The following is a 20,292-nucleotide window of genomic DNA, read 5'->3' on the forward strand; positions in this document are numbered from 1 at the left end:
AAACATCATGATCTACGAAAGAATAACTATAATGTCATCATCTGAAGCAACCGCAGTGGACTCGATCGTCTTTCTCCTTTCCTTTTCCTTTCTTGTCGTTCTTCTTACTACGACATTCATGCTTGTAATGGCCTTTCTTGCCATAATTCCGGCATTCAACATCATTCCTGATACTCGACTTACCTCTTAATTTATCTTGGGCCTTCCCGCCATTCCTATTCTTTCTTTTGCCCCGCTCCTATGTCACAGGGACTTCTTGCTGAGTAGACCCCTGAGACTTCCTCCTTGTCTCCTCATTGAAGAGACAGTAGTTACCTGTTTCATAGACACCTTTCCGTCTTAGCGCAGAGTTACTTAACGATACCACCAACATCATCACCTATATCAGGCAATGAGCTAAGCAATAACAAAGCCTGTAATTCATCATCTAGGACTATCTTCATAGCGGAGAACTGGTTCAATATATTATTGACTTCATTCATGTGCTCAGCCACAAAACCACCATCTTTGAACTTGCGATTCACAAGCCGCCGTATCAAGAAAATCTCATTACCGGCTGTTTTCCTTTCATACAACCCTTGTAATTTCAGTCATTGGCTATCAGCTGAGGTCTCCGTAGACACATGGTGGAATACAGAATCGTCCAACCATTGTCTAATAAACCCTACTGCCTTCCGGTCCAATTTCTTCCAATCATCATCTGTCATATCTTTTGACTTTTCTGATATGCCTTAAATTAGAGAATATAAGTCTTTACAATAAAGCAAGTCTTCAATCTTAGCCTTCCATATGGTCCAGTTAGAACCATTGAGGCTGATCAACCTTGATGAACCACCTTCCATAATTCAGAACCGATTCCACTCCGTTTAATGAACTTAGCTTTGATACCACTTTATTGGGGGTTTTCCACAAAAACTTAGGATCTAGCCTCCTAAATCAAACTAGAATTATGGGATAATAAAGCAATGAAATAAATAAAAGCATAAACCACACCATACAAGAGATTTTTACGTGAAAAACTCTCAAAGAGATAAAAACCACGGGACCTCGTCCAGATTAACAATCTATTATGAAGTAGAACGTTACAACCTTCTTCACTCACGCATGAGTAGATAAACAATAAGAGAATAAAGAAAAATGGAGAGATCTCACCGATTACGAGGACGTAGAAGCACTGAGATATTAATTATATCGTAGATCACCTCTATGAGCATAACCTTCCTTCTACAAGCTTCCTCTTTCTCTTTCTCTTTCTGTCTCACACCTTTGATAGCCCTAAACCCTTTGGCAAACCCTTACAAAGCTTTAGAAAACCCTCTTGTATTACCTAAAAAAGTCCTAGGCACTCCTATTTATAGTTTAGGAAACTCCCTTCCGCAAAAACCGCCTCAAATATACACAGTCCGTACAAAATCCGAACATGAATCTGCGTAACCTCGACTGGTCGAGAAGAGTCCTCGACCGGTCAAGCGGCCCTCTCGACCGGTCGAGCACCTCCCTCGACTTTTCGAAAAGAATGGAAGCTATCCACTGAGAGAGTTCTTTTACCATGCAAGGGTTACAGGTAACCCTTGATTGTCTTGTAGATATACTAATTTTGCCCCGAGCCCAAGGTACTGCTCTACCGGCTGTGGTTGTTGTACGACATAACCCCGATTTTCGTAGAGCATTACCAGTGGTGAATTGTAGGGCTACACCTGATGATTCGGGCTCTAGCGATGAGGACCTTGATGAAGGCTTTACCCGACAACAAATCCATGGAGGCAATCATCTAAATCAAGCTGAAAAATACTATCGAGGTAAGGTTGAACTTACTAGTTTTAACGGTTTATTACGTATAGAATATTTTCTCGACTGGCTAGCCGAAGTAGAAAGATTTTTTATTACATGGGCATGTCAAAGAATAAAAAGGTGAAATTATTAGCATTTAAATTAAAATATGGTATTTATGCATGGTGAGAGAAATTATAACTCTCACGTGCTCAACAGAACAAGGCGACCATCTCATCATGGCCATGGATGAGACGCGATTCATCCGAAGTGATTACGAGTAGGTATTGTTCTCGTAATACAAAAATTGTTGACATGGGAATTGAACCATAAAAATTTACACTAAATAATTCCAACAGTTGAAAACACGAAGCGATTTGTCAGAAACTGAATCACAGAAGATATCATGATTTATAGGTGGGTTACAATCAGAGAATTATGATCGAGTTCAGATGCACTTGAAAGGGCTATGTTGATAATCATAAGTATTGTAAAATTTTGGTGTGCCAAACCAATTCAAGTTTGTTTCTTGATTTGTATCAAGCTTGTACATCTATATGCAGCAGTCTCTGCATGTAGGCGTTATTAGAATGACTCATCCAGCCGACCATTCATTGATCAGATTGGACCATCCACCAGTGGGGCCCGACTTAAATTCCCCACAGGTCCAATTCCTGATTTTGTTATGATTGATCCTACCCATTCAATTAGGAGCCACAAATAGACAACAAAAAATAAAACTGGCCAATCAACACATTCAAGCTCTAAAATATCCATTTATGGTGGGGCCGACTAGACAGACAGTCCCAATTGATGAGAGAAAATGAATTCATCTACTGAATTGCAGCATGAAAATGTTGAATTTAAAATGAAACCGTTTGTTATTTAAAGAAGATAATCCTTTGTTGGTTATAAACAATGAAAAAATAGTATTTACCAATTACACGTGGATTAAAAACAAATACATAAATGAATGAATTGAATTTGTAGATTAGTATTTTGGTTTCTGTCTCTAATTCTGCTGGGTGTTGCTGCATTCAGGAGGAAAGCCTTGTGGGAATCGCTTTGAATCGCTGCAGTAGTCATAGATCATGTAATTCTTTTGCACCCATCTCAACCTCTCTTCCCCTATTGAACCTAGCTCTTGGTTGAGCCATCCATTGTCGGTAGATTGAGCTTTTGAATCACACGAAGACGCGCCCGACGACCAGACACATGCATTGGCGTTGAAATTTCTATAGGAAGCAGTGAAGGGCGCTTGTGACCAATCGGTCTTGACGAGCCCACCACGGGTGGCCCAGTCATCAGCGTTCCAGAGGCTCGAGTAGATCCTCATCGGTTGGTTCTTCGGGTATGCGACATCGTTTGACTCCATGTTCTTGAATTTTCTGATGGGGGTTCCATCCATAGAGAATCTGAAAAGCAGGACCACCAAGCCAATGTTAGAATAATACACACACCGTTGAATAATGGATTGATTCAGTGTAAAACACCTACAGTAAAACTTTGCTATTGGTGAATGGGAAATGGGCCTTTCATTGTTTCAACATTCTATGAAGTGTTGGGATCAAGTGGGAAATAGGCCTTTCTTCAGTAATGTGTGTATGAATTAAGAAAATAAGAAGGCTTACATGATGTGCTGAGGATTCCAGAGGATGGAGTATGTGTGGAAGTCGGCAGTTGGGTCAAACCATAGGTAGAACTGTTGCTCTCTGTTTCCCTTTCCTTGTGTGAACACATTGGTGTGGAGAATGTAAGGGTCTCGGCTAAGGTTGTCTAGGAATTCATAGTCGATCTCGTCCCATGTTGGTCTTTGTGATGTTAGCTGCAATGCAATCACTTCAATAAACATGGGCTTATAGAAATTGCAAGGTTACATTTGGATGCTCAACTGAACTCAATTGCAATACTCCTATTCGCTATAGTAGAAATGAATATAATGGAATATGGTCATTTCCAATTTATCGAAACAAATTTATTGCAATTCAATTCAATTGTCCATCCAAACCAGCCGAAAAATGGATTGTGGCATTGAAACTTACGTAATATGCTGTAATGGTGCCAGCAGAGTTGCCAGGGACGAGCTTCAGCTACATATCGATATTTCCGAACAGATATTCGTTCTTGGATTTGAATCCGGAGCCGGAGGCCTTGTCGAGGGAGAGAGTGAGTAATTCGCCATTGTTTAGGATTCTGACACGGCCGTCGCCAAATGTGGAATCGAAGTCTTGGTAGAAATTAGCAGTATAAGCAGGTATTAAAGAGGAAGCTAATAGTAATAACGGTAACATTAAAAGAATATTAGAAGAGGAAGAAGAGGCCATGTCTAGTATATGATGGGAGGAGATGGGGCAACTATAGTGGAAAAGATTGTGAGAGAATGAGTTGTGTGTTTGATGTGGAAGAGAGATGGATGTAGGCATTTTTATAGCCGTGGGTAGGGAAGGAGAGACATAAAGGGCAGTGGAAGGTCCCTTTCGCTGTAATAGGGGAACGGATTGGCTATGGTTGGTATTATGTGGGCCCCACCATGATGTGTATGTTTCATCCATGCCATCCATCTGTTTTTAAAAATAATTTTTAAGTATGTATTCAAAAATGAGTTATATCCAAATCTCAAGTGGACCACATTACAAGAAACAGTGTTGAATAAGGGTCAACCATTAAAAATATTTTGGGAGCCATAAAAGTTTTGGATCAAGCTAATATTTGTTTTTTCTCTTCATGTGGACTTGTATGACCTAATCAACAGATTGGATGTCAAATAAACAGTATAGTGGGCCTTAGGAGGATTGTAATGATTGATATCCAATCACTATTGTATTCATGTGGTGTGGTTCACCTGAGATTTATATCCCTATTATTTTTGGTATCAAGCAATAAAATGATCTATAAAAATGGATGAACGGATTGGATGAAACACATACATCATGTTGGGGCCCACCGAGCACCGACCACCAGCCACGGAGCTGGTGTCAGGGGGAGTAGCCAATCCGTTTCCGTCTACAGATGGAGGGAGAGCGAAGGCGGCTTCTTGATCCCGTGGGGCACACACCCGGCTGTTTCCTAATGACACGTCCTATTTACAAGGGACGGATGCGGATTGGCTGGAGTAGGTACGTGTCGGCGAAGACGAGCACTTACGCTCCTCGAGCTCCGAGTTCTACGAACGGTTCAAAGGATATCAAAGTTTTATGGGCCCCACGTTGATGCATTTATTATACCTACACCGTTCATCAATTTTTAGAAATCATTTTAGAGCATTTTCATAAAACGAATCATATCCATAGATCATCCGTACCACATCATAAATAGCATTGGAGATAATGATTTTCACTGTTAAAAAATTTAAAGGACCCACCATAACGTATATTTTCCATCCAATATGTTCATAAGGTCATAAAGACCTGAACGAAGATTTCCTATTGATCCAAAACTTTTGTGACCCTAGAAAGGGTTTCAATGGTAGACGTTCAATCCCCTACTGTTTTTTGTAGTGTGGTCCACTTGATAATTACATTTTTCTTATTTTTCTTCTCAACTCTTAATAAGAGCTCGCCAAATGTATGGACGGTTTAGATATAACACATACCTCATGATCAGACCTGGCAATGTTGCTATAACACCAGCCCATCCCCTTCCCAGATGTCGCCGACTCACACCCACCGCCACTGATATTTTACTTGTGGTGCGATTCGCTCGAGTGGTGGCTGAGGAGATCATTTGCGGAGTTAATGCCAGCGTGGCTAATTCACGGGATATCTTGTCTGCTAGTAAGTCTGCTTTAGAAATTATCAGTTCTGACCAGTGATCAAATGGGCCACATGTATGTGGTTAAAATTAAGTGTTTGAAGGAATATGATCAATGGAATGGATTCTACACATTGGTTGGCCAGATTTGAGGCTTGAAGTATCTTGAATTTTGCGAAAGTCAAGGGATCCTTGTGATTCGCATGATAAATGGTATGGATTTTAAGGAAGTTTGTAAGTTGTCACGCGCACTGCGAATACTATCTTCCATCTCTACTTGCGTGAGTGAACACAGAATGACTATAACACTGAAGCACTGGATCATACCTTTTAAGAAATCCTAACATTTGATTAATGTTTGTGAAAATAAGACGGTCAGATATTTTTAATGTTTAACTGTCCCATGGATGTCCAAAAATATCCTCTGCTAGCTCAAAAATATCTTTTGCCCCCACCTCATTCTTGTTCCGAGACACGCCACCTCCCATAGTAGCCCACAGCTATACGTACATCTGTAGCAAAAAACAAGGCGAGGAATGATACTTAGCCGTCATTAGGCACCGTGGATTGGAGGGAATTGCGAATCTTCTAGTTGTTTGGCAACATAAAGTAACTTGCGTTTTCAATCCCCTCTTTGAGGGGTTTGTAATCCAAGGTAAAAGTTTGGATTACACCTATAATCATTTCAATGATTGCAAGTGTAACATGTGTATCACTATATACTATTATTATATTGGACACATGGCCTACTAATGATGATCAGTACCGTCCAAACATTGTTTAGCACTATCCAAACATTGTCTATGTAAATCAACGATTAAAAATCGTTGGTTAGTCACTCAGACATGATCTTGTGCTTGTGGCCCATTTGAGACTTAGAATTTCTTCAATTTTAGGCAAAGCATATATTTCAGCGGGCTTATCACAAACATTGTATTAAAAATTACATATCTCACTAACTAGAGATATTAAAGCTGATTTAGTAATTAAATTCAAACTCCTGTAAATATACCATGGATAGGTACTTTTAATTTAAAGTTGATTCACACTCCAGGGTGCCAAACACATGGGGAGGATTGCAAATCCAAGGGGTTTCTAATCCTAGGGGTTTCAAATCCAAGGGAGCGTGGATTTGGAATCCCTAGATTTAAAATCCTTTCGATGTTTTTGGCACCTTGGAGTATGAATTAACTTTAATCTAAAAGTAGCTATGCATGATATATTTACAGGAGTTTGAATTTAATTACCGAATCAACTTTAATATTTCTAATTAGTGACATATGTAATTTTTGATACAATGGTTGTGATAAGTTTACTGAAATATATGCTTTACTCGAAAATGATAAAATTCTAATTCTTGGATGGGCCACAAGCACAATATCATGTTTGAGTGATTAACCAACGATTTTTAATCATTGATTTACATGGACAATGCATAAGTGATTAATCAACCATTTTTAATCGTTGATTTATATGGACAATATTTGGACGGTGTTGATCATCATTTGTGAGTCATGTGCTCAATAGAATGATAGTATAATGACAAACATGTTACACTTGCAACTATTGAAATGATTTCAGGTGTATTCCAAGCTCTCACCTTGGATTACAAACCCTTCAAATAGGGGATTGAAAATGCGAGTTACTTTATGCTACCAATCAGCGAGGAGCTTTGAAACCCCATCCAATCCACGGGCCACGGTGCCAAACAACCTCTAAGTATCACTCCTTGCTTCGTTTTTTCCTAGCTGTGGGCTATTACGGAATACTACATATGTACGTATAGCTGTGGGCTACTGGGGGAGGTGGCGTGTCTCATAACAAGATCGAGGTGGGGCAAAAGATATTTTTGAGCGAGCAGAGGATATTTTTGGACATATAAACATTAAAAATATCTGACCGTCCTATTTTCACAAACATTTGTTCAGTAATCAAAGGTTAGGATTTCTCAAAGGGCATGATCCAGTGCTTCAGTATTATATTCATTCTTGGCTCATTCACGCAAGTAAAGACGGAAGATAGTATCCGCAGTACGCATGACAAGTTACAAACTTCCTTAAAATCCAGACCATTTATCATGTGAATCACAAGGACCCCTTGACTTTTTCAAAATTCAAGATACTTCAAGCCTCAAATCTGGCCAATTAATGGGTCGAATCAGGTTCATTGATCATATTCCCTCAAACCCTTAATTTTAACCACATATATGTGGCCCATTTGATCACTGGTCGGAGCTGATAATTTCTTGATCAGACTTACTAGCTGACGAGATATCGCATGAATTAGCCACGCTGGCATTAACTCCGCGAATAATCTCCTCAGCCACCACTCGAGCGAATCGCACTACAGCAAAAATATCAGTGGCGGTGGGTGTGAGTCGGCGACGTCCGAAGTAAAAAGCCGTTGAATGTCGTCTTTATCTGTGGGCCCACATAATGAAGAACCCGTGTCCGCTTTTTCTCCGTCTGTCGCCAACTCATAGAGTGAAAGGGAGCCTTCCAATGAAATCGGATTGCGTGCTGAGTTACTCAGTACCCTTTTGTCGTACTGAGTAAACTAATCCACTTCCCCTTCCCATGCATTTCATGGAGACGGATTGGCTACTCCCCCTGACACCAGCCCCGTGGCTGGTGGTCGGTGCTCCGTGGGCCTCATAATAATGTATTTGTTTCGTACATTTTAATATATCATTTTATGATTTAATGAAACAAATGGTAGGGAGATTAATCCCAGGTGAACCACACGACAGGAAAACAATATTGATTGGATATCCACTAATAAAATCCTCCTAAGGCCCACTGTACTGTTTATTTGACATCCAATCGGTTGATTGGGTCATAAAGGCCCAGATGAAGGGTAAAAATAAATATCAGCTTGATCCAAAACTTTTATGACCCCCAAAACGTTTTTAATGGTCACTGTTTATTCAACACTGTTTCCTATAATGTGGTCCAGTTGAGATTTCGATATACCTCATTCTTTTACACATAACATAAAATGATCTATAAAAATAGATGGACGGCATGGATGAAACACATACATCATGGTGGGGCCCACAGAGCACCGACCATAAGCCAAATTGGCTACTCCCCCTGCCCATCCGTTTCCTTAAGGAAACAGTGTGGGCCCCACAGGATCAAGAAGCCGCGTTCGCTCTCCATCCATATGTAGCCAGCTAATACAGCGAAAGGGATCTTCAACTATCCTTCATGCCTCTCCTTCCCTAGCCGCGGCTATAAAAATGCCCACATCCATCTCTCTTCCACATCAAACACACAACTCATTCTCCCACAATCTTTTCCACTATAGTTGCCCCATCTCCTCCCATCATATACTAGACATGGCCTCTTCTTCTTCTACTAATGTTCTTATAATGTTGCCGTTATTAATATTAGCTTCCTCTCTAATACCTGCTTATGCTGCAAATTTCTACCAAGACTTCGATTCCACATTTGGCGACGGCCGTGTCGGAATCCTAAACAATGGCGAATTACTCACTCTCTCCCTCGACAAGGCCTCCGGCTCCGGATTCAAATCCAAGAACGAATATCTGTTCGGAAATATCGATATGCAGCTGAAGCTCGTCCCTGGTAACTCTGCTGGCACTGTGACAGCATATTATGTAAGTTTCAATGCCACAGTTCATTTTTCGGCTGGTTTGGATGGACAATTGAATTGAATTGCAATAAATTTGTTTCGATAAATTGGAAATGACCATATTCCATGATAGTCATTTCTACTATAGCGAATACGAGTATTGCAATTGAGTTCAGTTGAGCATCCAAACGTAACCTTGCAATTTCTGTAAGCCCATATTCATTGAATTTATTGCATTGCAGCTAACATCACAAGGACCAACATGGGACGAGATCGACTATGAATTCCTGGGCAACCTTAGCGGAGACCCTTACATTCTCCACACCAATGTGTTCACACAAGGGAAGGGAAACAGAGAGCAACAGTTCTACCTTTGGTTCGACCCAACTGCTGATTTCCATACATACTCCATCCTCTGGAATCCCCAAATCATCATGTAAGCCATCCTATTTTCTTAATCTCTCTCATCTTTTAACACCTATGGTTGAAGTGATGGGGCTGAATGTTACAAATAGCGAAAATTCATTGTGAGTAATCTGATCCACCATAATGATAGTTTGGTGTGGGTAGTGTTTAACATTCACCCGTAGAAAACTTTTGCTATAGATGTTTGGGACTGGGTTGCATTTATTAATGTTTTTAGATCAATGGCTAGTTTATTTTTCTTATATTTTTCTCTGTGGCCCACCTTTCAGATTCTCTGTGGATGGCACCCCCATCAGAAAATTCAAGAACATGGAGTCGAACGGTATCGCATACCCAAAGAACCAACCAATGAGGATCTACTCGAGCCTCTGGAACGCTGATGACTGGGCCACCCGTGGTGGGCTTGTCAAGACCGATTGGTCACAAGCACCTTTCACTGCTTCCTATAGAAATTTCAACGCCAATGCATGTGTCTGGTCATCAGGCGCGTCTTCATGTGATTCAAAAGCTCAGTCCACCAACAATGGATGGCTGAACCAAGAGCTAGATTCGACAGGCGAAGAGAGGTTGAGATGGGTGCAGAAGAATTACATGATCTATAACTACTGCAGTGATTCAAAGCGGTTTCCACAAGGCTTCCCTCCCGAATGCAACAACGCCCAATAGAATTAGAGAGAGAACCACTGTGCAAAAATCTACAAATTCGATTCGTTTATATATGTTTTTTGTTATTCGTCTGTAATTAATGATACTTTTTTTAATTATTTATAATAAATGAAGGATTATCTTCTTTCAATATCAGAGTGTGCCATTTTAAGTTTAACATTTTTTGCATACTAAAATTTACTGCAAGGAAAACATTCTCTCTCATCAATTAGAGTCATAGAACAGTTCCTACTTCCGTTGGTATATTGGGACTGTTTAATCGATCAATCCAAACCGTCCATTAGTTTCATTACACATCAGATATTACACTAGTATGGAATAACCCAACGCATGAAATTACTGAATTAGAACAAACCTCAGATGGATGAACCTACTAGGCCAACGGTCCATTCAACACACGTATTGCCACATGTACAGTGTGGATACTGTAAACCGGATTCAGAACTAGGATCAGTTGGAAGCTTGTGTCTTGATCAGCCGTGTCTTGGGCTGGTCTGCAAGTAGGCGTAGGAGTAGGTAGGCCTAAAATTTGAAAGTGGGCCTAGCCCAGCTTAGGAGTACGTGGTTCCAGCCCAATGGCTACCCATGATCAGCCCTGGCCCACTCTTATTAGCCTCAAAACTCTTGACCACATCCTACCCTCTGGCCTTTATTGGTGCAGGGGAGGAAGTGATGAGGTCAATCACCATCTTCCTAAGAGATAATCAAGAAACTCTCAGGACTCGGATGACTTCCTCCATTTCACTAAAGATAAAAATAGAAATAATTTCTAATAAATTAAAAATTAATTAATTGATGATAAATAAATAAATGAAATTACAATCCTTTAAATAGTGATTTCAAACTCAGGAAGAAGTTTTAGACTCAAACTCTCTAAAAAAGTGACAACTTATTATTATAGGCTGTTATGATTCCTATTAGACTTTATGATTTTCGGCCAAAAATAGTAATTATTCAATTTGGCTTAACCATGCAATTCTCTTAATTTTTCAAGCCCTTTTCATGTTGGGCATGAGTCTTACAATTCAAAGGATTAAGACTTATGATCAAATTAAAACTTACTATTTATACTAAAAATGGATATAAAATGGGTTTTTGATTGTCAATTTGATGGATTTTCCCAAATCCGGCGTGGGCAACCCAGCCTAGTAGGATTGGTTGGCTAAAGTAGCTTCTCCTACTCCAAAAGCATATATGATATGGTCGAAAAAGGTATTCTAGTTTGGGGAATACAACCGTCTTCTTTAAGATTCTGACAGTCCTAATCATTTTCACATCCGACTGAGCCTTCTCTGGTCCATCTTGGCCATGAAAGTGTCCGTGACCCGCTCTACATCATTTATCCTCAGCCCAAATCAAGCTCAGATGAGTGAGGTCTAGGGCGCCGCTATCCACCGTTTCCTCATGTCCACCCTGCTTCTAGCAACCTGGCTTAGACTGGGGCTGTTAATGGGACGATCTGGCCCGTCAAGCTTTTGGACTTAGCCCACTCTGAGCTGGGTTCGGACTGAAGTATGAGGCCAGGGGCGGAGCCGGGGCCTAAAATTTAACCTAATTTTTTAAGTGGACCATGACAAAGAGGCAGTCACCCCTGCCCCGTTAAGGGCTTTTTGAACATTTTTGTCATATATCATCTATGGTGGGTCCCCGTTATGAACATCCCAGATCTTTCACAAAAGTGGGTGTGCATTTTCTGGCTAGATTTGGGCTCTTTCGTTAGTCCGAAGAAGGGCCGGGCTGGCCTGGGCTCTTTCCAACTTCTCAGGAGAAGGCGACAAATATGCACGGAGTTCCCAACAACGAACAATGACAGTGGGAGATGTTTTATAGACAATCTCATGTGTACCAGTGGGAGTTATTTGATACTCTACACCGCATGTTGCTTGATACGCCAGCACCCAGAAATTAAACGCATGGCATACATCAACTCAAATTAATCCGATTAAGCAGTCGATCCCAAAATCAGATTGGTTGAACAATCCTGGCCTTTGATTAGTAGAAACCTATCTGTTGAAGCAAAGATCATTTGATTTTTGTTGCTCTTGACCGTCCAATTAATGCCTCACAATCCTATTGTATGAGAATCAAACAAGTGTAAATTTCTGCTTAAAGGTACTTCTAAAGAGGGCATTGAATATCAAAATCTCCCGTGAGCCTAAGCTTTATGGGGACCACTGTGATGTCTAGAGTCGGTCGCGGACACTTTCATGGCAAAGATGGATAGAGAAAGCCCAACGGGAGGCAGAAATGATTAAGATTGTCGTAACCTTAAAAAAGTCACATCTCAAAAATCAGAATGAGCTTTTCTATGATTTTTAGGCTGGAGAAGGTACTTTATCCAACCAACCTTGCTATGTAGGTTTCCCATGCTGGATTTGTGAGATTCCATCAAATCAACAATTAAAAGTCCATTTTATTTTCATTTTTACTATAAATAGTAAGTTTTAGTTCGATAATAACTTTTGATACTTCTAAGTTATAGGAATTGTACCCAACATGAAAAGGGCTTAAAAAAATTAGGAGAATAACGTAGTCAGGCCAAATTGACAACTTACTATTTTTGGCTGAAAACCATGAAGTCTATCAAGAATGGTGACGGTCTATAAATAGTAAGTTTACTACTTACAGTAGTCTAATAGGAGTGGTGACCATATATGAATAGTAAGTTTACCATTTATAATAAGTCACATTTTTTTAGAGAGTTTGAGTCTAAAACTTCGTCTTAAGTTTGAACTCATTACTTAGAGGACCGTAATTTTGATTTTTTTTTTTTTTTTATATCATCAATCAAATTTCTTTTGAATTTATTAGAAATTATTTCTATTTTATAACTCATGGATGTGAGGAAACTCTCTAAGAAATACTATAGATCTCTATGAATTTAAAGTGGTAATCCCCGAGGAAGTCGGTGATTGACCCCATCACCTCCTTCCCTACGTCACATCAATTCCGTCCATCCATTTTACTTGCTCATTTTATGACATGATGACGCAGGGATGAACGTGATGAGTATAACTGCTCCGAATCCACGGAGCTTCTCTGGACTCTTCACAGAGACTTTTCGAATCCACGAGGAAAGAAAGCAGGAAATAGAAATAAACTCTAATAAATTTGAAATTGATTAATTGATCGATAAAAACGAGTTCACAACCCTTTAAATAGGGGTACCAAGCAATGAGAAAGAAATCAGAATCAAACTGCAACTAAAACTCCTAGAATCCACGACTTACTATTTATAGACGATCGTGATGTCTACTAGTGCGCAAGGTTTTCGGCCAAAAATAGTAAGTGTCCTATTTGGCTTCACCAAACCGTTCTCCTAATTATTCTAAGCTCTTTTCACGTTGGATGCAACTCTCAAAGCCCGATGGATGAAGAGTTATAATCAAACTAAAACTTACTATTTATAGTAAAAACGAAATTAAAATAGGGAAATGACCGTCGATCTAGGGGTATTTCGCAAATCCAGCTTGCGCAACCTGGCATAGCGGGGTTGGTTGGCTAAAGTAGCTCGTTCTACCCCAAAATCATATATTTTACGCCTGATAACTCATTCCGGATTATGAGATACACCCAATCTAAGGTCCGACGGTCCGGATCACTTCTGTCGTCGACCGGGCCTTTTCTGATCCATCTTGGCCATGAAACTGTCCGCGACCCGCTCTACATCACATGATCTAAAAAAACGAGGCAAATTAAGAGTTCAAGTGGGCCATACTACACAGGAAACAGTGCCCACCTTTGAATTTTAACTGGGTCCACATTACCATCTAATCCATTCATAAGGTGATTGGGACTTGTATGAAGGGAAAATTCAAATATTAGTCTAGTCTAAAACTTATCCGCCCCTGAAAAGGTTTTAATAGGAAGTGGATTGTGTCCTACCCCCACCGGATAATAATGTGTATAGGCAGGGCTCTGTGGGGCATAATGTAATGTGTAGGTTTTATCCACACAGTTCATCCATTTTGTCGAATCATTTTAGGTCATAAACTAAAAAATGAGGAAGATCCGAAACTCAAACGGATCACACAATGTAGATTGAACATCCATTGTTAAAAACTTCTTAGGAGCTGTGGAAGTTCTGGATGAAACTAATATTTCCGTATGACAGGATGGATGGAAAATAAACGTCACGGTGGTTCTTAGGAAGGTTTCAACAGTTGTCATTATCACTGCATTTTGTGTGATGGGGTCCAACCTAAGCTTTAATCTGACTCATTTCGAAGCTCATACCCTAAAATGATGAAGGAAAATGGACGGATGAAACCCATGCATCATGGAAGGCTGCACAAAGCCCTTACCTGAATGGATTATCATCCAGGCAGGGCACAACGCGACATTCAATGGCCATTGTTTTTGTGATGGTCCTTGAGATGATGTCCTAACATAAGTTAGCATAATATTAGAGTATAACTGGCGTCCATCTAAGCTAGTGGCTTATAATTTGAACGGTTTAATTTGAATTATTCACATGCCACATTGCCACGTAAGTAATTTTGAAACAATTGCTCAGTGTCTGCATATTATACATCAACCCTGGCTAGAGTATTAAAGTTCTTCTCATAAATAAAAGATGGCGGTGGGAAGCCCAGCAGCAATTCAAAAGTCAAAATTTGAAAAGCACAATTCCAAATGCACACACAATCTTTTCCTTCATATTAATATTTCTATAATAATAAATAAAAAAAGGAAGGCACATGATTTCTCAGGAGTACAAAAACAATGAAATAAATACCATATCAATAATAAAAATAATTTTAAAAAAAAAAAGAAAAAGAAAAAGAAAAAGGGTTGGATGCTATGTCCATCAACGGTCACATTTTCTAAGAGGATGTGGAACTTGAACATTCAGGAGGAAGGCCTTGTGGGAAACGCTTAGAATCAGTACAATAGTTGTAGATCATGTAATTCTGCTGCACCCATTTGATTCTTTCATGGCCCGTTGAGTCAAGCTCTTGTGTTAGCCATCCATTGTCAGCTGTCGAAGTAGAGTTGGAACTGCATGAAGACTTGCCTGATGACCACACGCATGCATTGGCACTGAAATTTCTGTACGAGGCTGTAAACGGCGCCTGAGACCAATCTGTCTTGACAAGCCCACCACGCGTGGCCCAGTCATCAGCGTTCCAAAGGCTCGAATGGATCCTCAATGGTTGGTTCTTAGGGAATGGGACACCTATCGACTCTGAGTTCTTGAATTCTCTTATGGGTGTGGTGTCCACTGAGAAACTGAAAAGATGGTACACAAGCAAACGTTAGTAACTATGAAAAACTATCCAATTTGAATATGATCTGGTGTGAGACAACCATAGCAGAAATTTATTATGGGTGAATGTGAAATGGGTACCACTTGGTGAGGATGAAATAAAGCCCATGGATCATGTAAAAAAAAAATTTAGATTTGTAAATTCGTAATTATAAAATTTTAAAATTAAAATTAATTGTAAAAAGAAATTAAAACAAAAATTAGAAATTTAAATAAAGAGGAATTTAGAAAACTTATTTAATTCGAAGTGCTACATTTATACGGACGCACTCAATGTATGAATACCAAAGAAGTCATAGACTTCAAAGGTTGCCTCTAGCTGTTGGATTTTTTAAAGAAGAAATATTTTTGTTTTCCACCTCGCATGTGGGTGTATCCACACGCAAACTACACCACACCACACCGCACCGTGCCACATCAACAGCCCGATGCACATGTGTGGTTCATGACATAGATTGGGGTTGATGGCATAGCCCCCAGACAACCAAATTCACGTGCCCTTGACTAGGGGCCTGAGTCCTATGCAGAATCTTCTTCTTATAAATTCAAATTTTCTTCTTGCCTATTCAATGTGTGACTAAATCCACACCACTATGAGATAAAATGCTTTTCTTGCTATTTAAAAATTTTAAAGTAATTTTTTAAAATTATATAAAATTATATATTTATTTATTTAGAAACATCAAAAATACAACAGCCAAAGTCTGATGCTAATGCTGATTAGATTCACACACAGCCAACTTTCGATAATGCTGTAGTGGCATATCATTTCTTTTGATAACTAGCTGGCGGTAATTTGATCAAGTGTAGTCAATTTCCACCAAAGTGCAATGCTCGCTCACGACCAACTTTCATTATGGGTGTTTTGAACAAGATATAAAAAACTTACAGTATGTGCCGAGGATTCCAAAGAATGGAGTATGTATGGAAGTCTGCAGTGGGGTCGAACCATAGGTAGAACTGTTGCTCTCTGTTTCCCTTCCCTTGTGTGAACACATTGGTGTGGAGAATGTAAGGGTCCCCACTAAGGTTGCCCAGGAATTCAAAGTCAATTTCATCCCACGCTGATTCTTGCGAACGAAGCTGCACCACATCAATGAAATAATCAGACATCCGCTATGGTAAAATTACTAGGCACATTGAAAAAAAATAATTCGTACTTGTATAACTTTTCTATTAGGTGGGCGATTACAGATTAGATTGATCATCCAATGAGTCTTAAAGCATATATCAGAACTCCAAGAATAAAGAATGCATGCATATGTGTGTTTGTATTATATATAAAAGGGTTGTTTGAATGCATGTAAAATTCTAAGTTGTAAATGTAAAAATTCTATCAGGTGTGGGCTTTATTGATTAATGGTCTGTATTACCTTAAGAGTTTGATAGTGTAATCGGGAATGCCAGTGGACCCTGTAAGGGGTGGTGAGATACAATCGTGTCAAACACAGTGTTCTACTCGAACTGGGATTACAAGCCTTAGTGAGAGAACTTTCAATGAGTTTCAAACTATTCAATCATTTAAACTATATAAACATAATTGGGTCCCAAGCCTACAGTCAAGCTTACAACGATGGTGTCTCAATTAGGTACGTACGTCATTATTATAGTTATCAGATCTCCATAGTCAAGTTCTTTGCAATTCCACATAAAATTTGCGGTAAACACTATCAATCTTATATTTATAACTCAACTGTCATGTTTACAATCTACCAAGTTTAGTTTTAAGATACAAAGTATTTATAAAAAATAAATAAATAAAAAAGACTGTTGGGTCTTTAATTAGATAATTGAAATTGAAAACCCAATCAAATTTAAGAATTCTAAAAGCTCTTATAAACGGTAAATGATTTTAAGAACATCCAAACGACCACTATTTAATATGGACACTCACGTAGTATGCAGTAACAGTGCCTGCAGAGTTTCCTGGGACGAGCTTCAGCTGCATATCGATCTTTCCGAATAGATATTCATTTTTCGATTGGAAGCCAGAGCCAGAGTACTGGTCGAGAGAGAGCGTGAGCAGTTCGCCATTGTTTAGGACTTTTCCACGACCGTCACCCCATGTGATATCGAATTCATCGTAGAAATTACCAGCATAAGCAGACATTAGAGAGGTTGCTAATAGCAAAGCTACCCACAGAATCCTATCATTAGGAGGAGAATAAGAGCTGGCCATTGTTGCAGGAGATGGTAGAAATTGAGAAGGAATGGGAATGGTGTTTGTGTTTGTATGGATATTTGAAATATGGGTCTGGTCCCATTTATAAGAAGTCGTAGGGCCTGTGGCACACAGATGTACATTTGAACTTTCAATGAAAGTGTGAAGAGACATGACGGGGTGATTCGCGAAAAGAGGTGGGCTACTGCACGTGCCCAGCATGACACGTGTGGGCGATCTGGGTCACTCATCAGGTGGGTGTGTTTGAAGGAGCTGTGGTCCAAACGGGGAGAAGTTCATGGGTATATTATATATAGACCGTTTTTCATCCTTTCTCTAACAGTTTATTCTTATTGTACATTTATGGCCCACCTGATCAAATTAACAGCCTGGGTTTTTGTTGAGAGAATGATAATGGTATGCTTCACCTGATGAATGGTCTGGATCTAACATGCGTGTCCCATTTCAGAACATGTGCTTCAATTCACTTCATCAATCTCTTCTTCCGCGAATATCGTGTAAATTTTGAAACGCGTAGGTGGGTTTGGGTTCGACGGAGTGGTATACAGCTAGCTATCAGGGCGTGGGTTTGGCTGTCTCTTTTGGAATACCGGTTGCAGAAAGAGCATGCGCTCTGTGGGCCCACCCCAATGTTTGCATGACATCCAATCCGTCCACGCGTTTCCAAACATGTTTTTCGATCCTAATCTCGAAAAATTCATGCCGATACACAATCAGGTGGGCCACACAATAACGAAGAGTAGGGATGCGACCCCACCATAGAAACTTCATGCGGCCACCATGTTGTTTATGTTCAATCCATCCTGTTCATCTTGTGGGACACAACAAGATAAATGTATTTTTTTAAAAATATCGTGATCCAAATATCGTATGGGCCACACAGAGTGAATTTAGAGGTTTTAGACGTGATCTTAAATTTCTTAATTGGTGTGGCCCATTTAAGCAGATATTGATCTGATTTTTGTTATTTAAGGTTATAATGCTCTGTTTCAATTGATAAACAGAGTGGATTTTACACGCACATCATCATGGGTCCAACAGAACTGAGTCTCGAACGCGCTTCCAACCATAGGTTGTCGAAGATTCTAGATTTCCAGTGCGTCTCCGTACCACATCTTTCCGCGTACACGCGCTTCCAGGGTGAGGGACCACATTAATATATGTAACTTAAATCCACGCCATCCATCCGTTTTGAAAGCTCATTTTAGGACATGATACGAAAAATGAAGCAGATTTAATTCTCAAGTAGAACACTCCATAGTAAGAAGTGATAATTGAATACTTACAGTTAAAAACTTCTTGGAGCTCCTGGAATGTTTATTTTCCATCCAACTTGTTGATAAGGTCAAAAATACCAGTATGAAGGTAAAACACAAATACCAGCTCGATCCAAAACTTTTGTGGCCCACAAGAAATTTTTAATGGTCAATCACCACTGTTTCTTGTAGTGTGGTCTCCTTGAAATTTAGATCTCCTTAATTTTTGTATTTATATGTTAAAAGGAGCTATAAAAACGTATGGACAGAGTGGATGTAAGAAAAATAAATCAAGGTAGGCCCAGGGATCGACCGACCTTAGTGAATCCTGCGATCCACCGAAGCCGTGTCCGGAACCCGGGGTGAGACCGTGAGAGAGAGACAGGACGCGCATAAACAGCAGGCAACAGCTGTGATTTTTGTAGCGTTTGATAGTACACTTAAATGCAATCGTCTCAATCACAGCATACAATTAATATCTTTTCCATCTTTGAATCTGTACCACTGTGAATGGTGCACAAGATGAGATTAGGTGGTCCCTGCCCTCGCTTCACTCATCACATGGGCCACGTATATATCAGAAAATCGATGGCTGGTAATAAATGAGCAACGGTCTGTCTTAAATGTTGAATTGTCATCTAACTGATGAATCGATTGGCCTTGGGTTTATTTCCAAGAAATGTTCTTTGTGGGCCTACCTGATGAATGGCTCTGATCCTTCATATGTATGCCATGTATGTACTTTTTCCGCGAATTGCTTCTTCAATCTATAGCTCGTGTAAATCACCTTGCCGTTTGTTGCCTACCATGCGTATATGGAGTCGTGATATTGACATATTCGTCCGTCTAGAACGGTTTGAGGCTGTCGAGCGCCCCACCAACCACATTTGATTTTTATAAAGGAGAGGTGAGACACGTGTAGAGATATCGGGGGACGGCATACCTGTAAGATATCGAGAACACTCATCAGGCAGAGGACCGTTCACATTGTACCCTAGCTGATGAATGGCCCAGATCTCTGCCACGTGTTCAGTCCCCTCACATGTGGGGCCCCCTAAATGGATCACGAACCATTTTCAAATACCGACTACGGCAGCAGATGTTTGGAGTTTTATTACAGGCGGTTGTGGGAGACCAGTCTTCATGAGATAAAATGAGAATAGTTCTAGTTGGCTTATACGAACTGAGTCAGCGAATGAAATTGGACCATCCATCTGGTGGACCCCACTGTCCATTGTCATTTGCCAAAGAGTTCTAGTTGGCTTACTCGAACTGAGTCAGCCAATGAAATTGGACCATCCATCTGGTGGACCCCACGGTCCATTGTCATTTGCCAAAGTATCCAATCTAATTGTTGAGGCGTAGAATATGTTTGT

General features: G+C 39.9%; 2 protein-coding genes and 1 pseudogene across 2 annotated transcripts; 1 reads left to right on the forward strand and 2 right to left on the reverse strand.

Annotated features, from left to right (window-relative positions):
* Positions 1–2,627: 2,627 nt before the first annotated feature.
* LOC131217225 (probable xyloglucan endotransglucosylase/hydrolase protein 23) lies at positions 2,628–4,179 on the reverse strand (annotated as a pseudogene).
* Positions 4,180–8,784: 4,605 nt separating this feature from the next.
* Positions 8,785–10,339, forward strand: LOC131217227 (probable xyloglucan endotransglucosylase/hydrolase protein 23). The gene is made up of 3 exons (XM_058212079.1): positions 8,785–9,142; positions 9,360–9,553; positions 9,813–10,339. The coding sequence occupies exons 1-3, from the start codon at positions 8,861–8,863 to the stop codon at positions 10,207–10,209; spliced, it is 873 nt and encodes a 290-aa protein (XP_058068062.1). The 5' UTR covers positions 8,785–8,860; the 3' UTR covers positions 10,210–10,339.
* A 4,639-nt stretch (positions 10,340–14,978) lies between these two features.
* LOC131217224 (probable xyloglucan endotransglucosylase/hydrolase protein 23) lies at positions 14,979–17,723 on the reverse strand. The gene is made up of 3 exons (XM_058212077.1): positions 17,373–17,723; positions 16,368–16,561; positions 14,979–15,441 (listed from the first exon to the last, which is right to left on the reverse strand). The coding sequence occupies exons 1-3, from the start codon at positions 17,655–17,657 to the stop codon at positions 15,036–15,038; spliced, it is 885 nt and encodes a 294-aa protein (XP_058068060.1). The 5' UTR covers positions 17,658–17,723; the 3' UTR covers positions 14,979–15,035.
* Positions 17,724–20,292: the final 2,569 nt, after the last annotated feature.

This window comes from Magnolia sinica, chromosome 10, assembly GCF_029962835.1.
Source record: "Magnolia sinica isolate HGM2019 chromosome 10, MsV1, whole genome shotgun sequence".
Taxonomy (NCBI): Eukaryota; Viridiplantae; Streptophyta; class Magnoliopsida; order Magnoliales; family Magnoliaceae; genus Magnolia; species Magnolia sinica.